At 45.7% G+C, this 20,961-nt stretch overlaps 1 protein-coding gene across 1 annotated transcript in view; it reads right to left on the reverse strand.

The window, feature by feature from the left end:
- Nucleotides 1-17,929: 17,929 nt before the first annotated feature.
- The window catches only part of REXO1 (RNA exonuclease 1 homolog), a 1,041,135-nt gene continuing 1,038,103 nt past the window's right edge, over nucleotides 17,930-20,961 (reverse strand). The window contains exon 16 of the mRNA XM_069649491.1: nucleotides 17,930-18,126. Within this exon, the coding sequence (XP_069505592.1) occupies nucleotides 18,038-18,126 (89 nt within the window). The 3' untranslated portion in view covers nucleotides 17,930-18,037. The remainder of the gene's footprint in view (nucleotides 18,127-20,961) is intronic.

Consider the following 20,961-nt stretch of genomic DNA (forward strand, 5'->3'; position numbering starts at 1 on the left):
GGTATGGCTCAGTCTCCCTTCAATACGTTTTTAGCACGGGACAAGGCGGGACTACTGAGCACAGCACACTCCAGGACAAGGCTCACAATTCCAGTTCAACAATATCAGAACCTTCAGGGGCCAAATCTCTTACCTTTGAAGGCCTGATGTATCAAAACAATAAACAAAGGTTCCTTCGATAATCGTGTACCTTCGCGTGATTGCTCTTTGCCCCTTGGATCTCCCTCTGCCGGGCTCGGATCTCTCTTGCAACTTGGGCCTTCCTCCGTCGGGTTCACTACTGCCTTTGAAATGTAGCTTGCAACTTCCCACTGCGGCCAACCCTCGGCCGGGTTCACTGTTGTCTTCACAGTGTTGACGGGTCTATTACTCTTCACCCCAACTCACAGGCATCCCTCAAACCGGGTTTCACGTTTGCCGAATAGATGCAGGATTCACTTTCCTTAGCTTTCTCTTGGCAATGGGTCAGAGACTTGAGTGTATAAGGGATTTGAGATGACCCTTGTAGGACCACTCCCGACACCTCACGCTGCCCTTTCCTAGGGCCTGCTGGTACTTGCAGTCTCAACGAAAAAGGGGCTAGCGAGAGTCCTTCGAATGAGCACTTCTGCAGCACCTGACCACTCAGCTGGCCATTCTCTGTCCTTCCCCCAAAAGTCCAAACACACACAAGTTATTTGTTCTCAAGTTCTTTCATTCATCTAATGTTGCTGCTTGCAAACTTGGGATCAATATTGTTTGGCTCGCTATCAGCTAGCTCCAACTCACCGATTGTGTCGGGTCCGCTGGCTTGGCTTGCTTCTGAAGTCAAGGACCGTACCACGGTAGCCAGCGTCCTTTGAAGCCAGTTTTATCAATGCAGGAGGCCCCCATGCACCGTTGATATCAGTCACTCCACACACCAGCTGTACTTCCCAGTCTTGTAATTCCCTTTTCGGAGGCTTCACGGGTCTGAGTTGAAAAGGGCAGTTCCCCCTTAGTCATCCTTCCAGGTCTCACTGCCTTTCTCCTCCGTTTGAACTGCCGTTTTGGTGTAGCTGTCTCCTTGTGCGTTCGGCCTTGCTCGAAGTTTGTTCTCCTGCTCCGCCTTTTATCCCTGTGGGGAAGGTAAAGGGCAGTCGGGTGTGCGTGGTCATTGTCAATTGCCCGACTCTGCCCGACCCTTGTGTCGGGGCATGTCAGGTAAACGGCTCTGGTGTCAGTCCGTTGTCTGTTACGGTGTAAGAAAGTGTTAGTGTAGGGGGAGGGGGTAAAGCTTCAAAATATCCTACAGGGTAGGATGGGGAAAAGGTGTTCGAAGGAAGGGGATACCGTGTCTCATGCAACAGTGTCCCACTCCCCGAGGACCCCCCGTCCATGTGATCCTCCCGCACTGGTCCACCCCCAGGAACTGGATCCAATAGAGACGGCTGTGTCCAAGCCACCTCGATGACAGATCCGCGGGGACCAGTCAGGGAGACACTTTCAAGGTTCTTACATAGTTGATAAAAAAAAAGGCATAGGTTTGTCCTGGGATAACTTAAAAAATATATTTTTAAAGATGTGATAAATTGATCTTATTTCATGTTTGTTTGGTTTAAACTGTCTGGAATCTAAAAGGTGTTAACTGTGTGAAGGTTTATTAAAAAACAAAAAAAACGACTCAAAACTGCAACCACTGGGCACCCCTCCAGCCGAACAAAGGATGGAAGATCTTGTCCCCTGCAAATCCCGGACCATCCACAGTCTGAGCTGGGAAAATCAGAGTCAGGGAGGAAAGCAAACATAACTTTTCCTGCCCCTACATAGGGGACACTGGGTGCAAAGCCCCACCCCAAACGCTTAGCTTTGATTGCTGAACATTGGTCAACATCCTACCCCTGTACTTGCCTTGGGACTGGGATAGAGAACAGTACTTAACTGTCTTTTGACAAATACTAATTTAATTCTAAACTTGAAATGGCTTTGAACTGTTGAATTCAAACCCATTCAATCCTTGTAGAGAATACCTTCCCTGGAAAAACTTGTACTGGAACCTGTGACCATTGGGCACTAGGACCAATGCATCTTAGGGCTAGACTTCTTAGCTAAATGGGAATTATGATTTTGTTGGTTCTATTAATTTTTATCTGCATCGGTCTACTTACTTGGTTAATTATTGATGTATGCATTGTAAGCGAACCTACTGGTGGTTGTACAGAGTTGAGATATATGGTTTTGTGTGATAATACTATCCGATAGTTTCATTTCTTAGTGTGTTCTTAAAGACCTAATAAATAGTTGTATTTATCATTGACCAAGCAAAATTATTGTGTGGACTGTGTGGAATCACTGAGGCCCTAGACCAATTCCACTCACTTCTGGGACTAGGCTTTCACTACTAATCCACGTACCTTGATTGGGTTTTGGCTAAACTCTCAGACTCCCACTGTTCACCATAACTAGGGTGGCCTCGGGGGCGTGGCTTGGAAGCCATGCTGTAGGCGGCGTACCTCAAGAGCTCCGGCGAGATCTCGAGATACAATCGATAGTACTGGCTTGCTGGAGTAGATATCACAGCCAAAATATAACGGCAAGCGTGTGTAACGCTCACCTGATTCTCGCAGAGGCGCCGGTCTTGACTGGGCGACTACCGTATCTTCAAAGGTGATGTGTAGCACCCGGTTGGCTCTTTGGGCTGGACCTCTGTGCACTGTATGCCTGACGTGTAGAGTAAGATGTCTGCAGATAGAAAATATGGGGTTAATAAACTGGGGTTATTGGGGTGTCCCTATCTCTTTCCTCTTCTCCTCTCCTGTAGACCCCCAAAGGTTAACGCTCTCACCTTAGGTAAGTGAATGCCGAGTTCTCCATCTGCCTCGGGGCAGGGTACTGTAACCAGTTTCTTCACTGGATAGGTAGCGCAGGCCTCTTGACTTCAGAGGACTGCTGTCCGTCGTTTACTGCACGAACGGTAAGTTTCGAGTCATTCAAATGTCTTTAAAGTCTTTAGTAATGATGTCTCTTGTTTTGCAGGGTTCCGGCGATGGCGGATGACGGGCTGAAGTGAGTTGAAGATGGAGCCCGTGTGATGAATAGAAGCGCCTGGAAGCACGTAAGTAAGCGCTTGTTGCCTGCTTCACGATGCGCTCTAACTGTCTTTTTATTTTGCAGGTACGAGTTCGGAGCGGCTGCAGGGTGCCGGAATACCCACTGGATTAGATGTGGAAAGGAGTAATGGCACGTGAGTATTAAAGTTCCCCAATGTATTTAAACGCACCTTGTTTTGTCTTTCAGATGCGGGATGCAGCGCCGAAGGCCTCCGGAGCGTGCGAAGAGTTGGTAAGCTTTTGTCTTTCAGATGCCGGAATGCAGAGTGAAGACCTCCGGAGCGCACGAAGAGTAGGTAAGCTTTTGCCTTTCAGATGCCGGAATGCTAACCTGTTCTTTCTTGTCTTTATAGGTGTTGCTGAAGACTGGATTCAGGATGGTAAGCCTTTGCCTTTCAGATGCCGGAATGCTAACCTGTTCTTTCTTGTCTTTATAGGTGTTGCTGAAGACTGGATTCAGGATGGTAAGCCTTTTTCCTAGGCCCAGGACCGGATGCAGAAGACACGATGAGCGTTCTGCTGCAGAGGTTGCAGAATAACGCAAAGCAAGATTCATCCACCGGGTGTGGTTTAAATAGCCTCCTGTAGTGCTTAGGTGTCTCCTTCCACAGCCACGCCTAAGTAAGAAAAGAGTTCCTGGTAAGAAAAGAGTTCCTGCCTTCCAGAAGAGTTCCAGTGTTCTGAATCTAGGGAGTGGCTCCAGCCCCACCCAACAGGAAAAGTAGTTCCAAACAGAAGAGGATCAGAGGCTCAACTGGCAGGCAAGTAAGCAGCATGGTCTGCTGAAGGTAAGTCCACCCAAGCATTATGAGCCCGGCGCTTCCAGCGCTGGGACTGGGCATATTTATGAGCCTGGTGCCACTGGCGCCATGACTGGGTCCAAAAGGTCCCAATTGGGACTGGTTGGCACTCGGAACCTGGGTTATGGATCTGCTTCCAAGGGAGTTGGGAAAACCCTGACCTTTTGGAAGCAGAGATCATGACAGTGTGGGAACCCCGACAGAGCAACTGGAGCACCTCCCCGTCGAAAACCGGAGAGGGAGACTGACGCATTTGGCATCCTCAGATTTCACCGCCGAAGAACAAGATGGCGGACGCACCGGCGAAGAAGGAACAGAGGGAGACTGCTGTCGAAGGGAGGAAAGAGGCGCCGCAGAAGGCGTAACAGCGGAGCTGCCAGTAAAGCTCTGTGGGCATGCCGCCCAAGGAGAGCAGCCCACAAACCCCGGGGGACCCACTCCGGATCGGAAAAGTGGCTGCCAGCATGGAAGAAGAGCCCAGGGCTCGTGGAGCATGCCGCAACTAGCAGACACAGAGACCGAGAACCGGAAATCAAGGCTCATGGTGCGGGCGCCGAGGACTGGCGGTCCCTGCATTTCAGCGGGAGCGGATCCAGCGTGGACCTGGGACATCAGCCCCACCAAAGTCCTTCAGTGAGCAAGGAAGACGCAGCATTGGAGGGAGAGACGCAACACACAGAACTAGTCCGGTTGCAGCGCAGCAGGAGACCCCGGCCCGCTCCGTACGCTTTGGACTGCTAATGGGAGAGGAGACCCGAAATGCTGCGGGAACCTGTCGGTTCCAAGGAAGGTCAGGAGTAAAGGTGGACAGACATTAGTTGCAGGGGTTGTGGAGGAGAGAAGGGGGATGCTAACTTAACCAGAAGTGGAGCAGGTCACACCCCGCCACACTATTGGACCGCATACAGCGGCCCTGGAGCGGAAACACCGGGGGAGCAGGCAGGGCACAGAGCAGTGGTACCCCACCCCCTGGAACGCACAGGCCGCCAAGGAGCTCCAGGGGTTCAGAGGTAGACAAGCCCTCTGGCCCCAGAGTAGGCATGTGGATGAAGAGGGCGGCTGCAGCCATCTAATACTGCCAACAGCCCTGAAGAAGGAGAGTAAAAGGGCGAGGACACTGTACAAAGGAAATAAACTCCTGCATAAGCCACAAAACACTATATTATACACAAATTGTGTCAGCGGGAAAATCAAGTTAAGGAGTAGCCCGGGCAAAAGGACAGGGACACCCAAATTCGGAACCACAGATCAGACCACACAAAAACCAAATTAATTAGAAACATGAATATTTTATTTGTATTTCATTGTTTGTTTAAAACATACATATTAAATCATGTTTCGAGCTCACTATCTAAGTAGCAACATTTAATTAGAAAGTAGAATATATGTTATGTTGCACTTATATAGCGCCTTATATACCATTGGTATGGTCTGAAGGCGCTGGTAGGTTGAACGCCCTTGGGAACCGAAGTTCAGGTCAGTAGGGAGAGTCAACGGTGCGTGTGCGCACCGGTTATGTGTGCAGCTGGTGCGGTATTCGTTAATAGCTGCTTCTTCGTGGTAGGTGTGGTGGTTGAGATCAGGGGTATGTGTTCGTTCTGGCAGGATTTATCCAGACTGACTGGGGCTGCGTTAGGCCTGAGGAGAACGCCTGGCTGGGGGGGGTGTGACCAGCAGTGTTTACTTAGAGTGATGGGGAGTGAGCGGGAGGTGTTGGGATGAGAACAGTTATTCCGAATGGTGTCATAGTATCTCTGTTCTACTTGAGTGGTGGTGTAAAGAAGAGAGTAAGCGTGGGGTGTGATATGATGGGTTACATGCTCTTTCATACGTTCTCTGCATTCCGGACCATACTATGTACGTCGCGCAGTTCTATGTGCTCCAGTCCGTTCTATGGACTTTTATTCATTCCATGCGTCCCCGTCAGCGCTACACACTCCGGTCTGCTCGGCGCACTCATGCATTCCGACTGCCACACGCACGCACTCCTGTCTGCACCTGTACTTCGCATTCACCCACTGTGCGCAGTCACCAGCTCCCCGCATTCACCCATTCCCCGCACTCACCAGCTTCGCACACTCATCCGCTCTATGCACTCATGCTTTCCCGGCTTTAAAATTAGTATGCACTCAATAGTCCCTTAAGAGTCATTCGTTAATACGCAGTAATCCTATTCTATACACTCGTCTGCTCTATACACTCGTCTGCTCTCTAGCCTCCTCCACTCCACTCCACTCGCTCATACGTTCTGTGCAATCATCAGTTCTACATTTGCCTCTCTGTATTTATGCCATCGTCTGCCAGACGCGCTCGTCTGATCTGCATACCCAACCACTCTACATGCTCATTCGCATATTATGTTCATCCATTCTATACCTTCATCCGATCTACATACTCATTCGATTTACACACTCATTCGATCTATGTAGTCATCTGTTCCTCCACTCATGCATTCTTCAACTCAGTGCATTCAACTGTTTACACTCAACCACTCAGCTGCTTAACATGTTCATCCTTCTATACTTATCCGATGTACTTACTCATTCGATTTACACACTTAATCTATATAGTCATCTGTTCTTCCATTCGTGCATTCATCCGTTCTAACTAATTCATCGATGCTATTCACTTCGTTCCCTCCTCATGCATTATGTGCATTTCAGCAGTTTACATCTCCTTACTGTTTCCATATGATTTATTCTTACTATCTACTTCACTGTTTTGATCTACTTTACTCGTTTAATTCTGTTTGTCTTTCTAGTTTATATTCGGGTTATTAGTTGTCCATTTCTCGCCTCAGGTAGTTTGTTGGGTTGGTGTCGTTGAGATGCTGTTTGTCTGTTTTGGTTAGTTTGGTTACCGGTTGGTTTTAGGGGAAGAGTCAGGTTTTCAGCAGTTTACGGAAGGATGATAAATCCTCAGTTTGGCGGATGTGCGGTGGGAGGGAGTTCCCCAGTGTGGGGGCCAAGGCTGAGAATGATGATCCGCCTTATCTGACTGAGTTCGTTTTAGGTATGACTAGGAGGCCGGCTGATCTTGATGTTAGGGTGCGAGGGGGGTGATAGGGTTTTAGTTTGTTTTGAAGATATTGAGGTCTGGTTTTATGCAGTGCTCGATGGGAGATGCATAAGGTTTTGAAAGTCACCCTTCGGGCTACTGGAAGCCAGTGCAGCATCTTAAGGGCTGGGGAGATGTGGTCTCTTGGGCCGAGCGCAAGCAGCAATTTGGCTGCCGTGTTTTGTGCCCTTTGGAGTTTATTCAGTTGGTACGCGTGGAGTCCGAGGTATAGGGGGTTTGCATAGTCCAGTCTTGACATAACGATTGATTGGACCGCGGAGAGTCTGTTAGGAAAGGAGAGATATAGAAAGATGCGCCTAAGGGTTTTAAGGTGGTAGTGGCAGGATATTGAGACATTGTTGACTTGGCGCGAGTGTGTTAGGTCAGAGTCCAGGATGCATCCTAGATTTTTCACTGATTTGCAGGGGGTCGGTGAGCTGCCCATGGCGGGTGGCCAGAGTAGTGGTTGCGGAAGAAGCTCGGAGTTGCCACATGCCACGATTTCAGTTTTGGAGGGGGGTATAATCAAGCAAAGTGCTTATCTAAAAACACGACTGATAATTCAGTCAGTACTGGCTTAATGTAGCCAAGCAATCTGAACATCAAGCCGGTTGAAGGGGCTCATCCGGCTGGTGGTCAGAGGTTACGGACACATTTAATAATGTAAGAACAACCACAAATACATAAACAAGGCAATATTGGTTACTTCTAAAGTTGGAAATAAAAAGGGGTGCCGTACGTAAACTACTATACTGTCATGATCTACTTTATACACTAGGTTTGACATGCAAACAAATAGTAGTTTCGATGGTACAGAGCATCTAAGCTGTTTCACGATTGATGCCCATCTTCTTCAGGACGGTGCACTCCCATCAAAATATATGCCAATGGTATTTATAATATGGAATAATGCATATATGGAGCGAAAGTGCTTTCAGCTGTGGAGATTTGTGCAGGCTGAATCCATAATTTTGCCTAAAACAACAGACAAAATAGAAAAACACAAACCACAATCAAAATAATTCATAAATGAATTGTACAATAAATATAAAACAAAACTTGAATACTAACACTAAACTAAAAATATGGTTTTGATAAGAACGATCTTGTGAATAGTGAACAGGATGGCCGCCTCCCTCCAAAAAAGTCCGGCAGAAAATCCTCCATACGATCAACGGGAGAAAGAGGTTTAGCAATTAAATTCTCAATTTACCATTATCTCAACCTTTAAACTGGTCACCTATTCCCCAATATAAATCCTGAGAAGTAAATGTAGACCAAAAGGGCAAGTTCTCTAACAAGTAGAACAGCAAAAAAACAGAAAACAAAACAGGAACATGTTATAAGTCGGGGGGGGGAGGGGGTTGGGTAGTAACTAACTAAAAACCTCTCCAAAAAACAGTGAAAAACCACTGGGCTGCAGTCCTTTCCAAAAAAAGTTATGCTCACCTGAGTAAGAATAGACAGAGCAAAGCAAAAAGTCAATCTTGACATTCACAAGAAAAGCACCTGAAATAAACTACAGTAGTTTTTGAAGAAAAACTCGAAATAAAATGAAATAAAGTAATCTAAGCTAAACCTTTTTCTCCCGTTAGTATATATGGACGATTTTCTGGCGGAATATTTTGGAGGGAGGCGGCCATCCTGTTCGCTATTCACAAGATCATAGGAAGATAGCGATGTTGCAAGAGACTCATCTGACACGAGAGAAACAAACCAAGATGGGCAAGAAATGGGGAGGACAGGTGTACAGTTCCACATATTCCAACTATGCTAGGGGAGTACTAATCTGGATGGCCCCATGGGTTCCATTTCAACTAATAAAGCAAGAGCGTGACTCGGAAGGAAGAATGATCCTAGTGCATGGAATGCTGGAAAATAAGGAGATTTGCTTAGTGAACACGTACGCACTGAACCATGAAGCAAGCTAATTCTTTACAGGACTCGCGCCCAGATTGGCGCAGTACAGAGAAGCAACATTCATATGGGTGGGGGACTTCAATTGCACTCTAGACCCACTTCGACAGATCGGACGACAAATACAGGAAGCCGGCCCTTCCAGCCAAAGCGTTGCAAATGACCCTGACCCGATTGCAGCTGACGGACATATGGAGGAAGGTACACGGTGAGGAGAAGGGGTATACACATTACAGTGCCCCCCATGGGATATTTACACACATAAATTATCCATTCACGGGCACAGAATCCCTGATAGAATTTCCAGGGATAAATATTAAAGCATGCACATTATCTGACCATGCACCAATAGTAGCAACATGGGTACACACCCACAGGAGAGCACCGATACCAACTTGGCGGCGGAGGCGTTAAAGGAAGGGGGGGTTGAGGAATTCTTGCGTGAGGTGATAGAAGACTTCTTCGAGCATAATGTGGGAAGCATTGAGAACGATAGCACGCTCTGGGATGTGTTTAAAGTGGTGATGAGGGGGGCGGCAATAGGAAAAATGGCGAGGCTAAGAGGGGAAACCCTGGTGGTATTGGGCAACTTGGAAAGGGAGATAGAACGGGAGGAAGGCAGAGCAGGTAGAATGGGAGAGAAACCGGGAGAGCTAATGGCACTGAGACTAAGATGTGTAGAACTCTGGGAGAAACTGGGAAGGTTGAGCTACGGGCAATATATACAGCGGCTACACGCGGAGGGGGGCAAACCAGGCAGGCTCCTGGCATGGCTCACCAAGCCGGAAAGTAAAAAAGACGCGATTAATGTGATATACGATGAGGCGGGGAGGGAGGTCAGGAGTCAAGAGGGCATTAACATGCTATTTTTTTCACTTTTATGAGCGATTGTATGCCCCCAACCCAGATATTGCAGATGCACTAGCAGAAATAAGATTGCTGAAACTAGCAGAAGACCAGTCCCAACTAATAGATGATCCCCTTACCGTGGAAGATCCCCTTACCGTGGAAGAAATAGATAGTTATCAGGCAAGTCCCCAGGTCCTGACAGGCTCCCGGGAATTCTACAAGGTATATAAGAGCACTTTAGCATCGAGACTGCTTGAAACGTTCCAAGAGGCGTATGAAAAGGAACAGTTGCCAGATAGCATGTCAGAGTCAGTAATCATACCGATCCTTAAACCCAGGAAATCGTCTCAGGAGTGCGCCTCGTACAGGCCGAGCTCCATCATCAATCACGGTGCCAAAATCCTCACAGCTATGCTAGCGTTGTGGAATCTCAGGAGGCTCCATCACGTGGTGGATCGCACAAATCCTAGAAAGGGCGAATGTGCTGTAGCGTCGTTAGACGCAGAGAAGGACTTTGATTCTGTGAAATGGAGGTGGCTGCTGGAGGTCCTTGCCCACTTTGGAATAGGGGAGGGGTTCCTTAAGTGGATTAGGTTGCTATATAAGGATCCCAGGACTACAGTGAAAACTGGATGGCATATCTCTGAGGTCTGGAGGATATACAGAGGGATGAAGCAGGGTTGCCCCTTATCGCCAATGTTGTATATATTGGCTCTAGAACCGCTAGCGGTTTTCTTTAGAGCAGAGTATGGAGACACAGGGATAGACATAGATGGAGTGGTGCATCAAGTCTCGCTGTATGCGGATGACATGCTCCTATTTGTGGAGAACCCACGAGAAAACATGTCCCATCTACTGGAAGCAATTGACGTGTACACCAGACTTTCGGGCATAGCCATTAATAAAGAGAAGTCCCTACTATTTCCCCTGGCAGACTTGAGGCGGCTCCCTTTGGTACAGCTCCCGGATCTAGGCCTCAGGTGGGCTCCGCACTCCTTACGACATCTGGGGATAGATACGCACTATGACACCGCAGATAAACACAAAATCAACACGCAAGCAGCCCTTGGCAGAACGCAAAAAGCTATGGGATTCTGGGGAACACTTCCACTGGGTATGATGGGGAGGGCGGCCCTCTTGAAGATGGTGCTACTCCCACGTCTGTTATACTTCTTTACGAACATCCCGTACAACATACCCAGGACCTACTTCACAAAACTGAACACGATAGCATGACAGTTCCTGGGGGGGTGAGGGGGCATGATTGCCATGATGATGCTGCAAAGAGACTATGCTACACGAGGCATTCCATTGTCGGACTTTGAAAAGCACTACCTGGTGGGGCAACTCTAATTTGTGGTCAAATGTCAGGGGGGAGGACAACAATAGACACTATGCTCTTCCAGCATGCGCAAAAAGAATACCATTTGAGGGAACTGCCATGGATCGTTAATTCCTTGATCAAGACCCTACCAAACATGGTCAGACTTGCAATGACACTGTGGGGTAGGGCCTGGAAACTCCAGGGGATGAAGGATCCCCGCTCAACACAGATTCCCCTAGCAGGATTCGTAGGCCCAGATACAGGAACTCTAGCGACATACAGATCCCAGTGGGAGGCCAAAGGAGTGGCCCAGGTGGGAGACCTGAGGAAGGAGGGACAATGAGCAGAATTCCAGGACATTATAGAGGACCAAGATATACACTAAGGCCAGTTTATTCTACACGCTAGAATGGTAATGTCAATTAAGAAGAGATGGGCACAATGGCCGGAGGAAGAGGATACAGAGGGGGCTGGGGGGGTTGGATGCATGGTATAACATTTCAGAAGGGGGGCATACAGCCTCAAGATTATATTAACAATTACTACGACCCAGCAATGCGCAAGAGTTACAAATGAGAGGACGCTGGGAAGGAGCGCTTCAGGGACCCTTTAGTGAACAGGAATGGGCGAGAGTGCCGAGATATCCCAAAAAAGTGTCCAGGAACGCAAGGTTTAGGCAAGCACAGTTATACCTTACACACAGGGCACACATCACGCCCTGTAAATGCCCCCGTTGCCGTGAGGAAGAAGCTAACATGATGCATATGTTTTGGACCTGTCCAGTAATTCAGACTTTCTTGGAGGGAATGAAGGGGAAGTGGCGAGTGGGGGGGGGGGGGGATCTACAAATGCAAACATGGGACCCCGAGCTGTATCTACTGGGCCTCTTCCCCAGACGAGGCAGACAAAGGACGCACCTGGTCAAAATGAAAGATCTGGTATGCATATTGGCCAAACGTCGAATAGCAATGACATGGAACTCCAAGGAGGGCCCAAGTATAGACTCATGGTAGTTTGATCTCCAGAAGTGGGTGGTGGCCGAAACAGTGGTATGGACTAGAGCCGTGCAGAGGGGGAGGGGGGGAAAGCGGTCAGACCTTAACGGCATGGAACTCCCTGGTGCAAGATCTATTCGGACTAGGGACAGAGGGGCGGTACTGGAGATCCTGGGGGAACGGAGGAACATTAGCAAGAAAAGGGAGGTGAACATCATGCAGAGCCCCCTGAAAAGCCTGGAGGGCAAGAGAGAGGGACTTGAGACTGATCAAATGGATGGAGGTGGGCTACAACAACACGGCTGCAGGATCACACCAAGACGAAAAGGCAGGGGCGGAATCCACACAGAAATGCCAGAGTGGTGGTTATGTTAGGTTTTGTTTGGATTTTGTGGCTGTTTATTGTTTAAACATAAAATGTTTCAGGAAAAAAAAACATCCAGCTGTCCTCACTGAAACGTGTTTCTAGTTTGCTTTCATTGTGCTAGAATATAATGATGGCTTATTAAGAGTGCACTTGCTTTTCTCACACAAATGTTTAAAAAAATATATTGTTTGTTACAAGTAGCCAACCTAAGTTGAAGCATGGCTTTGTGAGAGGCTCATGGTATTAAGGATACATTGTGGCACCGGCCTGTAGGAGAACAAAGAGCAATGCTACTGGAGAGTAGCCTGGAAACTGCACCCCTGCAGCAATCATTTTGGCACAAAGAGGCCAAATCCCCCAGCAGTGTGATCCATCATGCTTTAAAAATATCCTGATGGGGGAAACATTTGGCTTGCTGGGGTAATGTTAATAGGTTTCATACTTAGGACACAACAGTTGTTCAATCAGTGCAATATTTAATCTTAATAGTATTATTTCAAATCGTTTTTCCGTTTGTGACCAAAAATACAATGAGTTTAAATGTTCGAAAATACTTTGACCACAGAGGTACTGGAAAATGTAAGGTAAATCAAGAGAGGTCCGACACCAAGTTCTAACTACCATGTAAACACATTTGTTGTAATAGTATAACCATGTGTGTGGTTGAATGGACAATAACCAGACAAGATAGCTTCAAAGTATTACACAGGCAGACAGATAATGAACATTTAGAAATGTTTAATTAAAAAAAATACAAAAAGTAACATGTTATAATTATATACAAAATACCTACTTCTGTTAAATTCTAATTACAAGTGTGCATACATTATTTACATTGCTACAGCTTTCAAACGTCTGTATTTTGATCTACAAAGAGTTGCACACGGCCTCCAGGACCACTCCACTCCCGTTCTCATCCACATGGTGACGACCAGCATCAGTGCCCAATATTCTTTTCCATGGAGACCGAACATTTATTTTACGCTATGTGCATGTTGGGGATATATTAAGGAGGGAAGGCAAAGGTTCATGAAGCAATGGCAGAAGCAAAGGAAATGACTGGCAGAACCAAACATCACTCTGACACAAAAGAACAGCACATCTCAAAATGTGTCTATTCAAAAGCACAAAGAAACGCTTGAGTGGAGAGTAATTTGAAGAAGCATGCTGTATGGCCACAATGTCTGAATGCAGTCGCACATTTCTGATTAGTGGCCTGTTGCAATTAATATTTGGAACAAAGTTCAAATGAGTAGAACGATTGTAACTAACTTTCTCAGTTTAACTGCTCATTGGTTGTGTCAATTCTGATTAGTCGGTATATTAGTTACTTCCCCTTGGCAATTCTTTTTATCATGTTTTTATTATTTTAAAAACAAACTTCCTCATGCACCCTATTACTGTGCTCTGTCTGCACCATCTGTGCTTTATCTGCTGTCCAGCACCTCCTGGCGCCATCACAGCTACACTTTCTTTTCTTTGCAACAAGGCAAACATTCTAGCTGGGATGTTTCCTTTCACCAACGCAAGTTTGAGTGGCTCAGAGATGGCATCATACACAGGTATACAAATTCAAAACCTGGCAAACAGTCACAGCAGTACAATAATATCACGAGAATCAAGATGCAGCCCATGGTACTGAATGTTGTGCATGTGTCTCAAACATCCCTGAAGTGAGACAGAGATCCTGAGGTCCTTACATGGAAGCTTCTTCTCCACTTGTTTTATATTATTGCTACCCTGCAGCTCTGGTCTGAAGGAAACACTAATTTTACCATTCACAATTTTATATAAAATCTGAGCATTAATAGCTGTATTTGCTGGGGGAAAATGCTGGCCAAAATAAACAATTCATGTAAGTTTGTGTCCAAGTCAGTCTATATAATTACACATTTACCATGAGCACAATAAATCGGATCTATCAAACATCCACGCATCAAATGTGGTATTTGAACAGTCTTTCAACCAAAACTGCTCAAAGTTGTGTCTGTTTTTGTATTCCCATATCTGAAGTGATCGGTTCAAGGCTTTGTAGAAACGCATGTAGAGTGCAGTAACGCTCAACGTGGATCTCCACCTTTGGGGCAGTCCCGAGCATTCAGCTAGGAAATAACTCAATTGCATGCCACCCTGTAACTGCAACTTCAGTGTTTTTCTATGAGATTCTGTATCCTGTACAATATGGATATGAACACCCTTGATTGTGTTTCCTTACAAGAGTTCGGAATAGCCACCACCCTGGGAAGTTCTGGTGTCCACGAATACTAGCCTCACGTCTGTAGGGGATTAATTTGTAAGGGCGGCACTGCAAATTTGAAAAATCCACTAACCACCATACATGCAGCAATGCCAGCTTCTTGCATTTACCTGGTTCTTTCTATATGGCCTTTATGTAGTGTTGTGAAACACTATGTCAAATCTGATCTCGCCTTATCCAGGTTGGTAAATAACCTAAACATTTTAAATGTAGGTCTCCCTCTCTTGTACTCCTTCAACATCAAGTCAGCCATAACTATTTTTAACGAACATAAAAATTCCTAAAACCTTCACTGTTTTCTTTGGCAAAATAGCCGGCCTAGGAGTCAAGAAAATAACTATGCGAGGCCACATGGTAGACACCACCAATATCAACCAGCCTTCCCTCCTTTCACATGCCTTAAGAATATGCACAACTTTGTAAAAGACAACTGTAGCTTCTTCTGAACTTGTGTGTCTTTCAGCAAATGTGAGTACATGTAGGATGCTCTTCTGCCTTTCTAAAAAAAATTAAAAAAAAGGATGAGTAGGTCCGACTCTCGAAAGTGCTGACTTCTCAAAACGTGTTACCCATTAGTCAAAGTTCTGAAAATACATAGCCTGTGCTTTATTGAAGAAACTAAAAAGGTCCACTATCAAAGAGGATGAAAGGGAATAAATGACCTACACAACTGAACTTACCATGAACAGCTAATAACATTGGTTTAGTACAACCTATTCGGTATAGTTCTTTTCGCAGGGTTAGATTATTTGTTTGGTCTCGTGTCTAAAGTATATGTCTCTTATTCACATTTTGAAATAAATAACAGTATGTTTTCATGCAATGTTGATGCACACTCAGACGATGTTGCATAACCTTGACAATAGCCAGTTGTGAAGTCTCCTCTTAGCATTCTTACACAAAGTGACTAAAGGGATGGTTTCTCCTAAGGCAAAGCAAATTAACACTACTCCGCGCCTGAGGCGGGCAAGTTTAGGAGCACAAAATGCTGCTACCCCTGCAGAACATAAGCACTGTGCACCCAAACCCTACCATTATGGAGCGATAAGTGCATTTTTAAGCTAACATGAGTCAGTGGAACAAACATTTAGTGCAACAAAAAAGCACACATGCAACGAGCAGCAAACATACCCCTACACATTAAACCATCTCCCACTAAGAGATTTTGGATCATGTTCTTTGTTTCTCCATTTTTGCGCTCTGCATTCATGTGGTGCACACATATTAAAGTGCTGGTGGCCACTCAACGGAAAAGGTGGACAAGATGGAAACAAAATCTCATCTAATCAGGCAATACATTACATTGTCCTGGTATAGGGACAATGGAAAACACTATATTAGAGTACAGTAGACTATTAGGCAATATCAATGCACTGCTTCATGTGCAAAAGAGGGGATGCAAGTCTCAAGAGGACTCAAGAATTCCTCACGCCCTGCCATTACCGGACATGCTTTGCAGCCCAAACATACATCACTTTGCACCTTCCAAAGGAAAAGTAGAAACAGTCTGCATTACCACACATGCTGAAACCAGAATCTCTGCATTATTTAAACAGATCATAAAACAAACAACTGTTAGAAAAAGTCTACCATGGGCAGAAAAACTACAGTATTTAACATCCTTCATATTTCAAGTATTCTTAACTTGTCTCATTCATAAGGCACTAGTGAAATCTGATGTTTATACTGGGTGAAAGAAGGTGATGCCTTTCACATTTCCAGCAACGTTCACTGCACTTTGTGTTGAAATGGGACAGGCCCAGGGCGTCAGCAGCGTGAAACTTTAGCCTTTCTAAAATTCCCCAAGTAGGAGGAGGAAGAAAAATATTTAGTAATACTGGCTAAGGCTGAATGTATTATGAATCTGATGAGCAGGAATCCAACAAAGGAACATATCCTCTGCTCTGGAATTGTATTACCTGGGAACAAACTAAGATTTGTCTTCTTCCCTTCTGACAGTGTCAGTAACGCCACAGCGGTGCAAATAACAGGACCAGAGATACAGTGTTAGCATCTCTCTACAAGAGGACTCCTTAGCAGCCACATTTTCCAAGATTTAAATACAAGCCCGAAGAGGCATTTTCATCCCTGCTTGTATGTTTTGTTTTTGTGTGCAGTCAGGCCTTGGTGTTTCATACTGGTCACTTTGATTCTGTGGCCCTTCCATTTCTCTTCAAGTGTACATTCAGATCATTCCATGGATCCTATCTGGATTCAGACACACCTTATTGTTCCCTCTCGAGTTATATGCTGTGAAAACGCCTTTCAGATCTGATTCAGAGCTTCGCTCAATTGAAAATCAAGAGCAGCTTCTTCGGAGAAATAGCCCTATTCGGAGCTGCTTCGGAGAAATAAGTTTGATTCCCACAACTTATATATCATGGTGTCACTGAATAAGAATAGAAGTTCAAAGCATCAAGTCCATGCCCAGTCACTCTTTTGCATGTTGTTGATACTTCCCAAAGAGGCCACAATTGTGCATATTCTTTGGGCTTCAAGGACCGTTTTGTAACGAAACTAGCATAAAACAAGGAAACACTTCCCATGATTTTCCGCAGGTTCTGTTTTGGGAGCACCAAACCCTTCCCTTAGCACTGCTCACAAAAGAAAAGGACTTCACACATAGCTCTTAATCCAAACCACATAAGTTTAGCAAGAAACCATGTGTTTCTTCCCCAGGGCGTGGGCACATTTATCGCCAAGTTATCTGCACCCTTTCAGTTATCAGTAAATGCTTGACTGAATCGATCATACTTGGAAACCACAAAGCTTTAGGAAGAAAGACCTGGCATGTTGAATTCGAAATATAAGCAATCTGGAGTGATAAAAGCACCCACACAAACTATTTTCAACCGGTCCTCCTGGGACAATCTGTTCTTCAAATCTCAGAAAACAGATAATGTGCTGTCGAAAATAGTGAACTCTTTCTCCACAAACATGTGGCTACCCTGACAAAGATGTGCCGAAACAGTTCTCCTTGCCTATGCCTTTCCGATGGGCTACAAATAATACCATTGTTAGGTCATCTCAAACAACTAGATGGTGGAAAAGGACCTTTCCACTTCCCTTCATAAGGGCTCAACATAAACAGTCTTGGTAAGCCTGTTGATGCTTCACGTGACATGAAGAGTTTAGCCTTAGGTTGCCATGCCCATCATGAGAGGAGGTACTCCTTCAGAATCCCACATGTACATGAGACATGCCCTCACAATAAAAGTTAACAAAAATCCCCATTGCCGTCCCCACCATAGAGGGCGCTGGCCCCTTGGGAGAAACAGAGCAATGTGTGCTGGAATTTCTATGAGGTGAATAGCAACCTTCCCTCCATATTTATTACACTGCTTCCTGGAGAAGAGGGAGTATTAGCAGCAGAGGGCTCAAGAGAGAGAGGCGGCACAAGTAGTCATCGTTTCACTTTTGCATCTTCTTTGATCTTCCAGATCATCAGCTCCATGCACGAGCAGGCATCTTCACTTGAATCATGGCCGTCCACTGTTAAGAGAAACAAATTATAACAAATAGGTTAACGTTTTTAAGAGGACTAGGCATGCTGGCAGCATCCTCTGCCCCCCAGCAGCTCCAAAAGGAAATCAAGCATTTGTATTAACTCAGTCTCTTGCAATGATACATAACAAGTTATTCACTGTAGAAACACTTAGCTCATTGCACCTTTCCTCCAGAGTAAACGGATGCAGTCACAGAATGGCAGTGGGACCTGATCATGTTGCGCAGTAGCTCAACCAACAAAGTAACAGGAAGCATGACCTGTAGCACACCATTATGCAAGAAACTATCCACCTTGCAATTGAGAATGTATAGTCCTTAAGACCCAGGGTCAAGCCTGCATCTGTCAAAGACAGAGATGGCTCTTCAAACGGGTGGAGCGCCACCCCCTTTCATTTTCAGGACATTCTAGGTCCATAAAGTAAATTTAACCCCAGAAAAAAAAGTATTTGAATTATGGAGAGTGATTTTAACTCACTCCACTATGCAAATGTAGTGTGTGTATTTGTAATGAATCATAGCCTTTACATTTTTTGCATATGCAAAGACTTGTAGTGTCTTACGCCTAACAGGGCATTTTGCATGAGTTAAGACCATCTCACACATTTAGAGTTCATTAAAAGGCACTAGGAAGACCATATGTGACATCACAGCATCACAAAGCTTTTGGGGCGTTGGGAAATCCAGGACATGAAGCATACTGAAGTTCAATTCACCCCCTCTGCCTGAATTGTATGCATGGGGGTGGATTAAGAATGCTGACTCCGCTATCTGCCTGATCCAAGAACAGGCAGTAGGAGGGGTGAAGGGTGTGTCCCGACCCCTGATCCTCTTCCTCCAATGTGATGACGTCTGGAGAAAGAGGGAAGGCTCTGCTGAAGAGAAGATCACTGCTTCAGGCAAGGTAAGTATTTTTTCTTTTTAAAAAGGACGGTTGAGGATGGTGTTATTGTATGTTTGTGAGTTTATTTGAAAAGGGTGCCTGCAGGTGAGTGACACTGTACCTGCCAGAGAGAGTGAGAATGCACGATTAATGTTCTGGGTGGGCATGTGAAGGATTGAGAGAGTGACTGCTTGTGTTAATGTGTATGATTGCGAGAGGGACTGGAGGCGCTGGTGCACATAGCATAGCGCCTTTGTAAAATGCCATGACATGTTTTCTTTCTTTGGCAAGGCATTGTATGTACAAAGGTGTAAAAGGCAAAGCCAACGTAGTTAGCGTTCTTACATATTGGCTTAGGGTGTGCCATTTGCGCAGCAAGCATGTCACTTTAAGAAACATGTATTTGTTGCAAACACGTTTTCCTACTGTATCATTTTTACCGACCATAAAGGGTGAAGGCAGTATGAGTATTATTGGGCGGCTAGACTGGCCTACATTTATGCATCCAATCTGGATATATTTTCTTACTGTGGCATGTCATTTATTACTAAACATCATAGATAAAGCAAACATTACCTGGCTAGAATTTCCCAAATTGGTGCAGCCATCCTGGATGTATTTTCTTACTCCCGTATGGTATTTTGTTATGGGTAAAGCCAAAGAGTATGTTCTTGTCTGGTAATACTGGCATATTTTGGTTCAGCCTTGACTAACACGTAAGGGCACAGCAAGTATGAAAGTTTTTTTTTATACTGGCACAGAGTGTGGGCAAAGCCATCATGGAAAGGAGTCAGAAAAGGCTACTGTGCAACGTTGACACTTGCATCCATTTTATTTTTTCATGCATTACCCTTCAAATCCTATTGCAAACTCACGGTGTAGCCAATTTTTCACTATTGGTGTGCTGGAAATGCACAATTTTAACCTATAACAAGCCTCCCTATCCTATGTTGTTTTGGGCTCCCTCACTAGGCTTGGGCACTCATGAATACGCGTGGGAAACATTTACGCACCACCAATTAAAATATTCACCAGCCGCCACTGGTCATAGATGTAGAAGAGTGAAGATCCTTGGTACATTTCAAGTATAAATCAATAGCCGTGGTCACATCCAAGCTCCTGAAAGCTCAGAGTCCAGATTTAGAAAAAGGTTGGTAGGAAGATAGCCCAATTTAGGTGGAAAGATGAATCCAAGGTCAGCAAAAAGGAGGTATGTCTTCTAAGCATTAATTTGTATCTCCTTTTCAATTTGTGTTTCAAACATTTTTACGCTGATATACACATTGGGCCTCATTATAAGTTTGCCGGTGCGGGAACTAAGGTACCGGTAAGCATGCCGGTACCATAGTTCCCAGGCTGGCAAACTACGAGTTGTGCTTGTGGGTGCCTTTCTACCCGCCAGGTCGGACCTGGCGGGGCGGAAAGGCACCCGCGAGCACTGCATGTCAGATGCCTCCGCACCGTTATAAACAGTGCTGGTGCATCCAACCTCCCCATTCCCATTCAGCCCTATGGGGCAGAAGGGTAATGGGGAGCATCTTTGTTCCAGCGCCCGCAATGACCCAGTAATTGCCCATTTGCGGGCGGCGGAATAAATTGCAAGTTTGGTGGCATCCTGCCGGTTTTACCGGCAAGGCTACCACCAAACTTGTAATGAGGCCCATTGTCTGTTCATTTCCCCAATTTCTCAGATTCATTACATCAGCAACTTTCTCAGTGTCTGCTATTTCAGGACCAGACTCTACTGGGAGCACTAAACCTCCCTCTCTGGGGTAGGCACCAGCTCTAGGGTGCACATCGTCTGAAGTTGCCGGACCTCTTCTCAAAGGATTGAGTTCGGAAATGAGATGGGCGGAAAGGAGGGAGGTTTGATGGGTGACAGGTGATGGCCTCAAGATACAACCAGTAAGGCTCAATCATCGGAGGTGGTGTGCTTCCTC

This window comes from Ambystoma mexicanum, chromosome 1p, assembly GCF_040938575.1.
Source record: "Ambystoma mexicanum isolate Mex_15411 chromosome 1p, UKY_AmexF1_1, whole genome shotgun sequence".
NCBI classification, from domain to species: Eukaryota; Metazoa; Chordata; class Amphibia; order Caudata; family Ambystomatidae; genus Ambystoma; species Ambystoma mexicanum.